At 31.5% G+C, this 15333-nt stretch overlaps 1 protein-coding gene across 1 annotated transcript in view; it reads right to left on the reverse strand.

Annotated features, from left to right (window-relative positions):
- The window catches only part of TRIP11 (thyroid hormone receptor interactor 11), a 103195-nt gene that overhangs the window by 21954 nt on the left and 65908 nt on the right, over positions 1–15333 (reverse strand). Inside the window, exons 16-17 of the mRNA XM_051977333.1 lie at positions 15057–15156; positions 569–650 (exon numbers count right to left, since the gene is read on the reverse strand). Coding sequence (XP_051833293.1) covers positions 569–650; positions 15057–15156 — 182 coding nt within the window. The remainder of the gene's footprint in view (positions 1–568; positions 651–15056; positions 15157–15333) is intronic.

Below are 15333 nucleotides of genomic sequence, written 5' to 3' on the forward strand. Positions count from 1 at the left end.
TTCAAACCTGCTCCTGTCTCTAAAGCCAGAACTCTTGCCAATATACCAAAGGACCACTTTATAACCAATAATACTAGGATCTGAATTCAAATCATCTGACTTCAAGTTCAGTGTTCTTTTTACCATATCAACCTGATTATAATATTCCTGAACCAATGAGGATGCATAAGGTGAATAAGAGTCCTTGTTTCAATAATATTTTAAGAAATGCAAAACTTTTCTCACAATAATCCATTTTAAGAAAGAAATGTGAAGACTAAAAGCATTATAAACAAATTTATTTCTATTTTGCTTTGATTTTTAATTATATTTTAAAGCAATAATAAAGTTTCCCTCCAAAAAATTTTAGAGTTAAAAAAAATTGTAAAAGAGGGAATAATGAAGTATCTATGCTATTAAATTATTATACAATATTTATACCATAAAGAAATGTTGAAACAAATTATATGAAACAATGTTAATATTTATCTGAATATGGCAATTTTTTTAAACTTTAAAAATCATTTGTGGGATAAACAAATCTCAATGTAACATGAAATATAATAACAAAGCGAAAAGCCTTCCTTACTTGTCTACTTTTCCTTCTGTGCTATTTATTAGGTTTACCAATTTGTTCTGTACATCATCTAACATTTCCTGACGGAGCTCACCTAAAAAATTAAAAATATAATAAGGTAAATATACCACTGTCATTTTGTAATAAACAGTACATTAAAAATAATCAAATAGATTATATATATATAGAGAGAGAGAGAGATTTATATAAATTTTACTTTGAACTTTAACATTTACTTTATATGACTGTAAATATTCAATACAACTCTTGCACTTGAAAATTTGGAGACATTTTCAAATTTAGAGAATTTCAAATGAAATCAATAAATGTGTACAGTAGCTCCAAATTATTTAACTCATATCAGCATAAAATGGTTAAGACAATAAGGCATATAAAAATGGTGACTGGTACAAAAATGTTCAATAGTACATTTTAAATACATTTAATTAAAAGTATATTTAATGTTTTTCATCCTCTTTGGAAGCTCAACTAAGCAAAGGAGAGACTTTTCTTATTTATTTGCTTGCATTAGAAAGTCTGGCAAACACTTTTAAACATGTTAGAAATATCAGTGGCAGTTCCAGAGCTATTCGGTAAATGCTAGGAAATGGAAAGGATTATTTGTTTTCCTTTATCCCATTTTCCTGGCTGGACCTTGTTCTTAGCAGGCTGTCTGGGAAGACTGTCTAGCGGAACTAAGAACATGGCCCAGGATACAGATGGCAGGACAAGGTACCCTGGTTGAAAAGGTATAAATTGAAAGCCAGGATGTTTGCTCTAATATAATGAAGTTATAATAGTTTGCAACTGAATTAAAACAGATTAAATGGCTATAAACAATTTTAATTTTTAAAAAGAAATTCTTATTACACAAGAAAAACCTACAAAATCTTGAATAGTTAATTCTTAAAATTACTTTTTATAAACCCAATTATATACCAAGGCCAAAAAGACTTTGAATCAAGAATCTCTCATATCAAATTCCTTGTATAAATTAGTAACTTTGTAAACTAAAAATGTAAACTGATAAAAGTGCTTAAATAATTTAAGTTGGGATAGAAAATTATCAAATATGACTGAGACAAAAACTTGAAATGTAATATACAGATGATCTTTCAAAATAAGAAGCATCTCCATATCCTATAGAACTAAAGTGACCCACCATTTTTTCTTTATATTTTATTAATTTTCATAGAATCAAAGAATGGCAGCATTTTATGAATCCTTAGAGGTCAACTACTTCAGACTATATAGCATAAAACTCCACAATAATATTCAAGTGGTCATCAAGCCCTCTCTTTTAAGGATTCTAGAATGAAAAGGAATCTCAACTTCTTGGGGAAGTCAGTATTTTCTATAATTCTAATTGTTAGGAAAATTTTCCTTATAACTACTGGCCTCTCTACAACACTCCCTTTTTAAATTGTTTTTAAATGATTGTAAATATTCACTCTTCATTATTAATGAGATTAAAATTCTGGTTTGAAAGAAAACAAATATGGAAGCACCAATGTCAAAACAAATGTCTATATGTATTTACACACACACACACACACACACACACACACACACACACCCCTACACCTTAGTTTGAAAAACTTCACTACACCAAAAGATTTAACTACAGAAACTCATTAATGCACAAAAGGATTTCAGTGTACGTTGATGGAAGAGTGCTCATGTAAACAGAATCAAGAAACAAAATAATAATAGCCTCTAACTGTATGATACTTTACAATTAATAAAATTATTTGACATATATAGTTTTATGGAAACCTCTACCTTGAGGCTTGCTTTCTGGCTGGTGAACTCCTTATCTCAGATTATTTCATAAGAGATTTCAACAATGCTCATTTCCCTTTTGGCTTAACTTCTTTACATCCTCACTAACCACCTTACTTCTATCCTGGTATCCTTTCTGCCCTTCTCCCTTTCTGGCTTCTGACTTCCTCCATTAAAATATAAACTCCTAGAAGGTACTTGTTTGCCTTTACCTGTATCTCTAGTACTTAGCACAATGCATGGCAAAGAAAGCACTTAATAAAATGTTTCTTCTTCTGTCTTCACAACAATCCCCTGAAATAACAGCACAACAACCTCCTCAAATAGCAGACAAGTATAAATGTCCTAGGAGTCCTAGGAGTCATCTCTCTGTTACAGAATCACAGAATGTTGGAGCTAGATATTACATGTCACTAAATCACAAGGTCATAGGATCAGTTAATCAGCAAGCATTTATTAAATGCTTAATATGTTCCTAACATTGAAAAAAGTAAAAATAAGTTTCTGTACTCAAGAAGCCAACATTCTATAGGATTCTATAGGAGTCAACTCATATACGAGTTGAAGTCTACCTATTCCAACTTGCTCATTTTGTAAAGAATCAAATTCAGACAGTTAAGGCAATTTGTCCAAGCTCAAATAATGACTTAAGTAGCAAGCCAGAAATTAGTCCCTCTGGTTCCAAATATAGTGTTCTTGGTTTTTTCTAGTGCATACAAATCAGTGGCATTCACTTTTCTACCTATTTTAAAGCCCAGTTCAAGTCTTCTCTTTTTCAGCTGACTGCAGTGAGCATGAACTTTTCCTCCTTTGAAGTTTATTGTACTTGTCTTACCACTTACTTGACACTTCATCACAAAATGCCTGCTCATGTTATTTAATTTTCATATGTATGATTTTTATCTTCAAATAAATCATATGAATACACTGAAAATGGTCCAAATTTTCATAAAATAACAAAATTTATTTAGAAAAATAAAAGACCAGGAATATAAAGAGAACTTATGGAAAGAGAATGAAATGAAAGGGAAATTAGGTAGGCATTTTCTGAACTCAACTATTATAAAACAGCAGTCATCAAAGCCATGTATTAGTCCAAAAAAATGGCTAGATCAATGGAACACGCTAAAAAAAGGAAAATCAGAAACAATAACCCAGTGCTTGATAAACCAAATGGGAAAAAAAGATGTAAATGAAGGCTACAAGTAGGTCTAGTCCTTCAAAAATCTACTAACTCAAATTAAAAAATTATTTAAAAACTTAAAACTAACTTTAAGTCCAGTTATAGGTAAAATGGAAATGCCCCTGAGCTTTCCTATATCATTCATCTTCTAAAACAGTTGAGCCCTCAGTCAGCTATACCTTCCACTTTGCCATAACTGGCTCAGAAGTCTTAGGTCTATTTATCAAGCACACTTTCTTCAAGAAATGAATCAGTTAAGTATTTTACATGAAGAACTTCAAAAACCCTTACAAAATTGAATAATTTTAATAGATAAGGAATGATTGATTCACTAATGATATGGAAATCACTACTAAATCAGCTATGCAAAGTCAATCTAGCAACAATTTGTTACAGCCAATAATCAAAATTAAAAGCTATAAGAATAAAAATTAAAATGTAATGCATAATTAATCTATTCAAACAAGAAGCATCTTAGCAAACTTAATTGATAAGAGAAATGGCAGCTAGAAGCAATACAAGTTTAGAATATAAACTCATTTATAAAATCTTAAAACGACTAAGAGGAAATAATGAATCAAATCATAAAGCAGAAAGGGGTACAAAGTAAAATCAGTTTAAAAAAAGTTTGCCAAGAAATACATGTAAAGTTATCCCAAAAACATTTAAGGGGAAAATAGATAAGAATGAGAAGAAAAAAAGAAAAAAGATATGCAAAGATTTTTATAACAATTTATTTTCACCATCAAAGACAGCAGAGCCACTAAAACTGAACTCTCACTTGTAATATGCTTATAAAAGAAACAAATAAAAAAAAACAAATGTGAGACTATTAATAAGTTATTTAATAATTTATTATTAATTTATTAAATAAGAGAATAAATATAATAAATGTAGGGAAAGACGTTGCAATAGACTAATGTATATACAGGAGATACATCCTAGAGGAAATACAGCTATGAGAGCATTAAGGAATGAATTTACAAGCTATATGAAGGATGACAATATTAAAGTTATGGAGAACTTAGAATGAAACTTACATGTTTAAAAAGGCAAATATCAATATCAAAAACTATCAATCTATATGCTTACTTTTCCATCCATATACCGTTTTTCCCCCCGAGGCAATGGGGGTTACACAGATCAGGGTCACACAGCTAGGAAATGTTAAGTATCTGCTGCCAAATTTGAACACAAGACCTCCTGACTTCAGGGCTGGTCCTCTATACACTGCGCCACCTAGCTGCCCCCTCATATATAGTTTTTATGAGACTTACCTATACATACACATTGAAAACATCCTCAAGGAGCAGATTAGCAGAGAAAAAGGAATTCCTTTTTACAGTGTTTTACATTATGAACAATTCTTTGACCTGCTTATTCACATTCTTTAAATAAACATTCAGCCCTGATTTTTAACTATACATAAAGATACTAAATTTGAAACAAACACCTAGAATATTAGTAGATAGGAACAATTATTTTCTCTATATATGAATGGTATTACCACTTCTTTCAGGGAAACCATCTTCTTGAAATTTACATAATTGATATAATATCTAATAAATATTTGATTCTAATAGCTTTGACCTTAGAGCTGACAAATGTTGTAAATAGGCAGTTCTCAAGGGAAGAAATCCAAGTGATACAAAAATGCTCTAAATCACTAATAAAAAGATAATAAAGATTAAAACAACTCTGAGGTACAATTTTAAACTTAGAATAGCAAAGATGACAAAAAAGAAAGACACAGCCCTTCAATTTGTTAAATTTGTCTCTACTGATTTTCATAAATTTGACTTGTGCTAAATACAAATTTAACAATTTAGGTAATATCTTCCTGAATTCTATTATATTTACCATTTCAGAGCCTACTGTATTATATTAAGAACAATATAAGCATAAATTGTGTATGGGGAGAAATCTCTCCCCAGCCCTTTAAAAGGGATTTTATATCCCCTATTTCAATTATATTATCACATACAGTAGATTACAAGTTAACAAGTATTTCAAACTGTGGAAGATTGCTTTTTTATAGTACTGTCTCAAAGCTAATTTCTGATACTACAAATTTAGGAAAAGAAAAAAAATTTTCAATTAAGAATTAAGAAATGAAAAAGATTTACATTTGCATGAACATTTATGTGTTCATATAGTGGAAGACAATGTATAACAGGTTTTGTCCATAAACTTTCAGAAAAAGCTGATTGTTAAGTGTAAAAATCATTCAAAATATCCCATTTCTTAGAATTAAATTACACATTTTAATAATTTGTCCAAGCCATAAGTTATTCATACATACAAGTTTGCTAAATTTAGCTATTTAACAGTTTTTATATATCATTTTTTCTCCCTTGCTTAGCAACAGTATGTATGGTTTATATACTAAGTGCTTAATGAAAATATGCTGAATGTATAATCAAATTAATGAATAAAAACAAAAGCATAAGGAATATGCTTACTCAAAATTTTAAAATACAATTTCAAAATTCAATAAATATTTACTAAATATCTACTATATGCAAAGTATTATGCGAAACATTGGGAAACTAAAAAAGACAGTCTGCCTTCTCACATCTTATGTAATATAAGAAGGACATAAAACATCAAGTTATTGATAATTATATGATTAAATAAATATATCTAAGTTAAAAAAAAATTAAGTGCTATGAGTGATCTGAGAAAGAATGTGACTACCAAAAGGAAAGCTTGGTAATATCTGAGTTGGGCTTTAAAGAACAAGTAGAGCTGGACAAATGTTGTAAATAGGCAGTTCTCAAAGGAAGAAATCCAAGTGATATAAAAATGCTCTAAATCACTAATTAAAAGAGAATAAAGAGTAAAACAACTCTGAGATACAATTTTAAACTTGGAATGGCAAAGATGACAAAAAAGAAAAGAATTTTTTACTGGATGCAAGTGAACACCAGAACAGTATTATACTCTTGAGAGAGCTATGAACTGTTTAACCCATTATGTAATACATTTGTAATTATATCCCCCAAACTCCTTTAACTGGGCTAAACTAAACTAAAACCCAGGAATAAAAATGCTAAGCAGATACTTTAAAGAAAGAAAACCCAAATGTTCAAAAGTGCATATATATAGCAGAACCTTTTGTTGCAGAAAGATGGAGAGAGAGGCAGCATGGTACAGTGCATAAAGAACTGGTCTTGACAAAGTCAGAAAGATTTAGATTCAAATCCTGAATATGACACATAATGACTATATAACCCTGAGTCAACTTTTCAGTGCTTCAGTCAGTTTTGCAAGACTGTAAGTTGGAAAAAGGACATCAACTTGCATAGGTGGAAGTATATGAATAAAATATATATTTTCAGGTGTGGCTAAAGTATGAACTTATTTAGTTTAACCATACTTGTCACAGGGGAATGGTTTTTGTTTTTATTTTGGCATGAAGAGGAAAATTTTTTTTTAAAAATCCATAAAATATTTAAAGGAAGTGAACAAAAAAGATCAGAAGGCAGGAGGTGGTTCAGAGACAAACGAGACAGCTTTCAAATTAGTAGGTTAAATTGCATTTTTTAAAAATACAAGTTATTGGCAAAAAAGATTTATGATTTCATATACAATGTTCTTTTTCTATTCTTTGTTTAAGACAATATTTTTATTTATTGATATTTGTCTAGATCAGAATAACAACAACAAAAATCCTAACAATTGAAGTCACAAGATTAATACTTACAAAAGAGAAGGCTAAAGACAGAACTTCAGGGAATATCTACAATAAGGAGACAGGAAAGAAGCTAAGGAATCAAAGAAGGAAACAAGAGGCGAAAAGAATCAGGAGTTAGTGGTGTCTCTGAAAGTTGGAAAGTATAAGGAAGATGATGACTGAAGAAGACCACTAGATTTGACAAATTCTATTTATGTAAACACATAACTTGGATATGTCAATTTTACTCATTATTAAAAGATTCAGGAAATATTTCTACTTAAAAGTTACCCAGAGAGTACTATATAAACTTGAAATGAATAAAATCACACTTTTTACAAAGTACTCATTAAAGCTAGATGATACCTACACCATTAATTTGATAAAGTTTTACTATAATCTGTGATAAATATATCAAAAAAGTACAAAGTATTATAAATACAAAAAACTTTTTAAAAAATATAAATGTAATAGAGATTGAGACAGGCTTGAGACAAGGTTGAGATGGGATGGGGAGAGACCCTTCCACTCCACCATCTCCTCTGAGATATCATTAGATTGCCTAAGGAGGAGCCTCGTTCTGAAACTGAGCTGGTAAATTGCCTGTGATGATCAGTATTGGGAGCAGCATGTTCAGCCTATATGTGAGAAGGAAGGGAAGGGAGGGAAGAAGGAAAAGGAAAAAAAAGAAAGAAGGGAAGGAAGAAAAGGAATGAGTGGAAAGAAGGAACAGAGGGAGGAAAGGAAAAAGGGAGGGAGGGAAGGAGGAAAAAAGGAAGGAAACTACTTTCTGTTAAAAAAAACTTTTATTTTGTGAGGCTATTTAGTAATCAGATATACAAATTTTAAATTATCCAGATAAAGGAAAGAAATTTTTAAAATGTCTCAAATGAGTGAAAATGTATGTAAAATAGGAAACTAATTTATTTACATACTGTAAGCTAAAAAGAAAAATTAACATTATAATAACACTATTGGAATCTAAACTTTTAACTAACTGAAATAATCTGAAAATAATCTGTTAACCATTTATGGCAATTCAAAAACTATCTGGTACTTTTTAATATTTTTTCATTTAAATTTAGCAATTTTGCTAAAGATAACCATAGAGAAATAAAAGATTTGACCACTGGCAGCTAGGTGGCACAGTGGATAAGCACCAGCCCTGAAGTCAGAAGGACTGGAATTCAAATCTCCTCTCAGACACTTACCACTTCCTAGTTGTGTGACCCTAGGCAAGTCACAATTGCCTCAGGAAGAAGAAAAAAAAAAGATATGACCAATAAAGCTGGGTCTAGAAATGTATTTGGACTGTTTTCAATAGAAATGTTATTCATATATTTGTACCATGTTTAACATATATTGGACTATTTGCCATCTGGGGGAGGGAGTGGAAGAAGGGGAGGAATTGGAACACAAGGTTCTGCAAGGGTTAATGTTGAAGAATTATCCATGCATGTCTTTTGAAAAATAAAAAGCTTTAATAAAGAAAAAAAAACTTGGAAAAAATAGAAATGTTATTTTTTTAAATGTAAATAATGGCCTAGAAAACAGACTTTTTTATAATGTGAAACTTCTAGCAATCAATATCATTAAAGCAGTTCTATGAATATTAGAAACTTCTTTTATGCATGCTGTTTTAACACTTCATTATGCAGGAAAAAAATCTAAGTCCTATCTCACAAATTCTTAAAATTTTCTCTTAAAGAAAAACTCTAAATTACTTTTTCATTCTCACTTATAGAAAATATGAGGTGAGATATAGAAAGTAAATTTTCTTAAAAATAAAAAATAATAGTAGAGATAAGATTTTCCACAAGTCTTAGATTTACAATTAAAATATCCATTTAAATTCTACAATATATTCACCTTTCTTGTGAGTACTTGCTCCCTCCTTTCTCAATGAACACAATGCCTGGCTAGTTCCTTCACTTCAACCTCTGCCTTAACATTAGAGACTACAAAAGAGATGGATGTTCTCTCAAACACTCATTTCCCAGTTTTTTAATCCATTCAAATCCTATGACTTACTCCTTCTAATATATCTCACATCCTTCATCTCAGCATTACCCCCAGTGTTCCATACGTATATGATCAAGAAGAATTCCAAAATTCTCTTACTCAATCATAATCTACAATTCTATCTCTTCCTATACTTTATTCCTCCTAACTCAATCTTCATTCTCTCTGAAACATCCAATCTCTCTACTCCTTATTATTGATTTTTTTCCCTCTTTTAAAAAAATACTGTTGATTATGTGAAATTGTTCTCAGAGAGGGGAAGGGCAAATGGGAAGAATAGGGAAGATGTTAAGGATAACTATGCCATTAAAAAAATAGAAACATATACATAAAATATTCATATATTTAAGAAAAATATATCTCTTCACAATCTAGTCCACTCCTATCTTCCTAATCTCATTAAGACTTTACTCTCCTCCACACATATTTTCTCCAAGACAAAATGCCTTCTTGCAATTTCTCATATATAATACCCCATTGTCTCAGTGCCTTTGTCTTGGCTACTTGGCACACTTAGCATCTCTTTACATGAAGCAGGCTACTAGAGCCTTCCAGGCTACCTTATCCACCTGCTTTATATGTTTTGTGTAGACCTATATCCATTATATTACTGCTGCCATCTCTCTCCTCTATTACAATGTAAGCTTTAATAGGGCAAGGACTTACTATCCTCCCAGCTGTGCTTCTTGCCATTCCAGAATTCAATTCCTCACATCTCAGCTTTAATTCCATCTTGAAATCTCGTTCAGCTCCTGGGACCTCCTCCCCTTGGAACATTCATCCATCCCACATCCTCACAGTGAAATATCCCTTTTGCCATGCTAGCCTTAACCCATTAAGTTTTCTTCCTGAAGTCTCCGTTATTTCCTTTCCAGCTAAGATTCTGACCTTCAGGTCTATATCTCCCCCTGCCTTACTCCTCTCCTTTTTGTGTGCTATATTCCCCCATTAAAATGTAAGCCCTTTATTGACAGGGAATTGCCTTCCTTTTTGCTTGTATGTGTATCCCTAGCACTTGATACAGTGCTGGACATATAGTGCCTAACAATACTAGTTGCATGCTTATCTTTAATTTTTGTCTTTGAATCCCTTGCACCTAAGACAATGATTAGCAAATAGAAGGTGTTTAATAAAAGACTGCTAATTGACTTTGGACAAAACAAGAGCTTTCACATTATTTTCTGACTTCTATTTTTAACTATGCATCTATCTAAAAGCATTTCTTTTACATAAAAAGTTTTGAGGATGGATATAAAGAACAAGAGCTTATTAAAATTTTAAAAATTCAATTTAGAATGCAAAACTGCATGACAACTTAACATGAATATCCACTTAAAATCAAAAATAAATTCTACAGTAATGTTTTACTCTGAAACTAATATATTAATGAAAATGCTAACCAAAATAATAATGTCTGGAGTACCAATATTCTTTTTGAAGAGGAAACCCTGAAACTCTGAAAATTTCACTTAAAAAAAAAAAAAAACCACATGAAATACCTTTTGAGGAATGATAATAACTGATATTTATATCACAACTTTAATTTTACTAAAGCTGTACATAGATTTCCTAACTGACACTCATAACTATAAGGCATTATTATCTTTTATCCTACAGATGAGAAAAGATGACAATCAGAAAGATTAAGTAACTTACCCATGATTATATAGTTCGTATCTGAAATAAAGTTCAACCCCAGGCCCTTGATAGCCTGAGAACACATTTTCTAGGTAAAAATGTTATGCAAGTTATTCCCAAGGGATGGAAAAATTACATTACAGATAACTACTTCTCTTTCAATTTATACAGTTTTAAAATATAAGACTTGTCGATTCATGTTACTTTTCATTATTTTTTCATGCTGAATATTTCAATGATAAAAGTTCTCCTACTGGATAATAATCCAGGTAAATTAGCTCTTCGTATTTATAGTTTTCCTGCCTCAAGTCTCTCTCTATTCCACATCATATTATACATTGCTGTCAAAGTGGTTTTTCCTTAAGTCAATACCCGTCCATGTAATTCTTCAACTCAACCAATCCCAGTAACTTCTTATTCCTGTTATGCCACAGTTCTCTTTTATTGTCCTGACTTCAGTCCTGCCTCGGTTTCCCTGCTTCTTAGTTCTGCAAAACCTCCCCTCCCTCTTTATCAGAATACTTGATAAGGATAAAAGATCTTATGTTTTAGAATATCAGAATGTCTCTCTGCATCCCAAGCTATTAGAATAATAGATACGGCCTCCTCCTGATTATGTCATCCCTTTCCAGTGGCTCACTCCACCCTATCAAAGTCCCATTCCGCACACAGGACATGACTCCACCCAGCCTCAGTCTTCCCCCTGCATCTAAGCCACTTGTATATATGTCTTTGAGAACTCACATTGTTTGCTGGATAGTCTCATTCAGCCCTGGGACCAAACCATGGATCCACTTGGTTCCAGTATATCTCTCCATTTAATAAACTATTAAATACTTTCTAATCTCTACCTTGCTCAGTTTCTCCAGCATTACATTCCCTCTAGAATAAACTAAAAACTCCTCTTTTTAACTTAAATTTTGTAGCCTAATAGATATTCCTCCTTCTGCATTTTGCAATTAAGCCTTCTGTTAATGGCATACTATGCTCCACCTCCAACTTTCCATACCCAATTAATTATTACTGTGAACATCCCCCTCAACTGTATTTCAAGAAGAACCTCTCTTCCTCTAACAACAAAAAAAACCTTTCCTGAAATCCCCATCTGCTAGTATCCTTCCTCAAGTGCTAAGGATCTGTCCTTACCAACTCAAAACAGCCAGTAAGAGCCAATTGTTATAGGGATGAATAAACAAATGAATAAACAGGTATTAAGCCACCTACTATACGCTAGGTTTGGTGCTAAACAATGAAAATAGAAAAAAGAAAAACAAGACAGTCCTTATTCTTGAGAAGTTTACAATCTAACTGGGAAAATATTTACACTACAGCAACTGGATTAATGTTACAAATCAAGCTGGACTGATTATTTACTGACAATCTACATTTTTGAAAGTGATAGAGAAAAATGTTGGTAAAGCAGATTAAATTTACAAATGCCCATTGTTTCTCCCATTGTATCTGTATTCCTAAATATTTTGGTATTTAGTAACACAATAACTGGCACTTAATATATGATTATTGATGATACCAATTTCTTCCCCCTGCACAGGAATTTTCTAGCCATTTACTATAAATTGATCAGGGCTTTCAAAAATGGAACAGACTGCCTTGTTAAAAACTCACCATTACTGAAAACATTTAAACATTTGTAAAGACACTACAATATTGGATAGAAGTCATACTAGATGACTGTTATGGTCTTATCTAAATGAATGTTAAAAATGTTAAAAAAAATGTTAAAAATAATTAAACAGCTAAAATTTTAATATTGTAGTCTTACAGAATGCCCTGTTGTTAGGCTATACTGTTTCCAATTGAATTTAGCTTTTCCTAGACTTAGTACTCAACAAAAAATTATCTCATCCAAAGATGAGATAATTAAAAACTTTGAATAAAACAAACTTTTTAAGAAAGTATTTCCTTATATTGTTTAAATGTTGAAACTTTATATTAACTAATCATTCCAATCCTCAATCTACGGATGCTTATAAAGAAAAACAATCTATTCACTTTTCCGCTACAGTTTAAAGCACTATGTACATTCTTACAGCAAAAGCCATTTATCTTTTTCAAACTTGTTTCTCCTGGCAAATTTCTTTACTGTCTGGCCAAGTTTTGTGTTAAAAATAAAGTACAGTATTACAACATCCATCAACATTTAAAGTGCTTAATGATCTATGAAAGCAAAAATACAATGATTATTCTCAATCAACCAAGTTAATTGAGGAATGTGTAATATCAAAAAAATCATATAGCTTTCAGAAGTTAAATCTTTTAACAGTTATGAATGTATATAAGGCAAATTAATCACTCAGATGAATATGAGATGACACCTTTAAAGAATGGTTGTAAAACTGGCAAAAAACATATTTAAAAATTTAATGGAATAAAAGATTTTTTTTTTTAAACCATTTTTCTTTCTGAGCAACACTGGCTCAAAAACCATACTTGCTTAAGAGTAACAGAACTTTTATGTGGTTTTTGTTAATTCTACAAAATGAGTCAAAAGTTACGGAACACAAGATGAACATTACTTTGAACTTCTAACGAACTAGTGTTCTAGACAGTACATGACATATAGAGATAATAAACACATGTCACAAAATCTGTTGATAAAATTTTAAAATGATATTGTTGTTGAAGGGGTAATATTTTTGGAAAAGCAAACAGTTCAGGGACTCTGATAATATATGTCCTCTATGATATAGCAGAATAATTTTTGACTCACCAAAGTTTCTGTTGCAAGGCGTTATGAAATCAAGTTAAGGTTTTCAAGTATAAATATAGTTACATATTATATAACTAGCACACCATCTACTACCACTGAGATGACAATCTTTTGTAAGGTGAATAGGTTTCTTGGCTCTATTGTCTAGTCTGTTGCTAAGATATGAATTACTTTATTTGTCTGTTTTTGGGTTGTTGGGGGGTTTTTTGAGGCAATTGGGGTTAAATGACTTGCCTAGGATCATATAGCTAAGATATGTTAAGTGTCTGAGGTTGGATTTGAACTCAGGTCCTCCTGAATTCAGGACTAGTGTGCTATCTACTGTGCCATCTAACAGTCCCAATATGGATTTCTTTAGCAAGTAAGGTAGACTGGAACATCCCAAAGGTTTCTAATTGTCTTATGGACCAAACTGTATAAAGACTTAATTTTCTTTCCAATTTATTTAACAAAGATCCATTTTCTCTCTTTCCCATTCCTTCATGGAAAAAAAAAAAAGAAAAACAAAAAACCCATGTAACAAATATGCAAATTCAAGCAAAACAAATAACTGCATTGGCCATGTCCAAAAAACAGGTTTATTACAGAAGCCTGATGATAGAGCACGCTACCTACTTTCTCATAAAGAAGTGATAGATTCAGAATTTTTTTTCCAACTACATATTCCTTAAGAGATGGAATCCATTTCCCTATATCTATCAATGAGCCCAGGTACTGTTCTCTATGTAAATAAGAATATTATGGAGCAGTGACTCAGAACTAAGGAATTTTTGGTGCTAAAAAATATGTATTATTATTTTTTTTTTTTGGAGAAGTCTCTCCTCTCGAGTTTTTAAAGCCCTTATGTTTCCTAACAGGGTGCCTCAATTTTTGATTATCCAGTTATCTGTTTTTAGCTTATCACCTGATTAATTAATTTATCACCTGACTATTGTTTGTAAGGTTAGTGACACAATGTGACTACCCTAAGTACCACTATCCTATTTTCTAACTCTCCAACCTTTGATCGACATTTACCTATTGGGCACCCTACTAATCAGATATTAAGAAGTCACCCAATATATATTCATGTCTCTGATACATTATCTCTTCTGAACCACATATCTGGTGATCTTAGGACTTCTTTGAAAAACAGCACTTTGAGGCATGACCCTGAAGTAGACCCATGAAAGTGATCTTTATCCTCTAGTTCAATTTGTAACAAAAGGTAAAAATTTACTACATGGCCAGGTTACAGTTACAGTTGTGATCAGAGAAAAGAGTGAAATTAAAAGGCCTAGAAAGGAACAGGATTAAGGCCCTGGTTATTAGTACTATACTTCAATGAACTGAAATAGCACAAATAGAGTCAACTGGAGTACAAGACATATTACCATGAGACTGTGTTTTACTATTAAAGTTATTAGATTCCTGTCTATACACTTCAATTATAATACTACTCTTTTAGAATAAAGATGTATATTTATACCTTGTTTTTTAAGTTCTTCAATTTGTTCTTCCTTGAGATCCAATTGCTCTGTGAGTCTTGATGCTGAATCTAAGGCAGCATTTGCTTCTTCCAAGTTTTCCTTGTAAGTAAATAAGAAAGATCATTAGAATTTACTATTCAAAATCAATAGCACACATTTAGGTCTAGGTTCCACATCATAAGAGAGGTTACTAAAACTGGAGCACATTCAATAAGGACAATCAGGATAGAAAGGAAGGAAAAGCAATTTTTAAAGATAGGAAGGAACCAAGGTGCT

Source organism: Antechinus flavipes, chromosome 2 (genome assembly GCF_016432865.1).
Source record: "Antechinus flavipes isolate AdamAnt ecotype Samford, QLD, Australia chromosome 2, AdamAnt_v2, whole genome shotgun sequence".
NCBI lineage: Eukaryota > Metazoa > Chordata > Mammalia > Dasyuromorphia > Dasyuridae > Antechinus > Antechinus flavipes.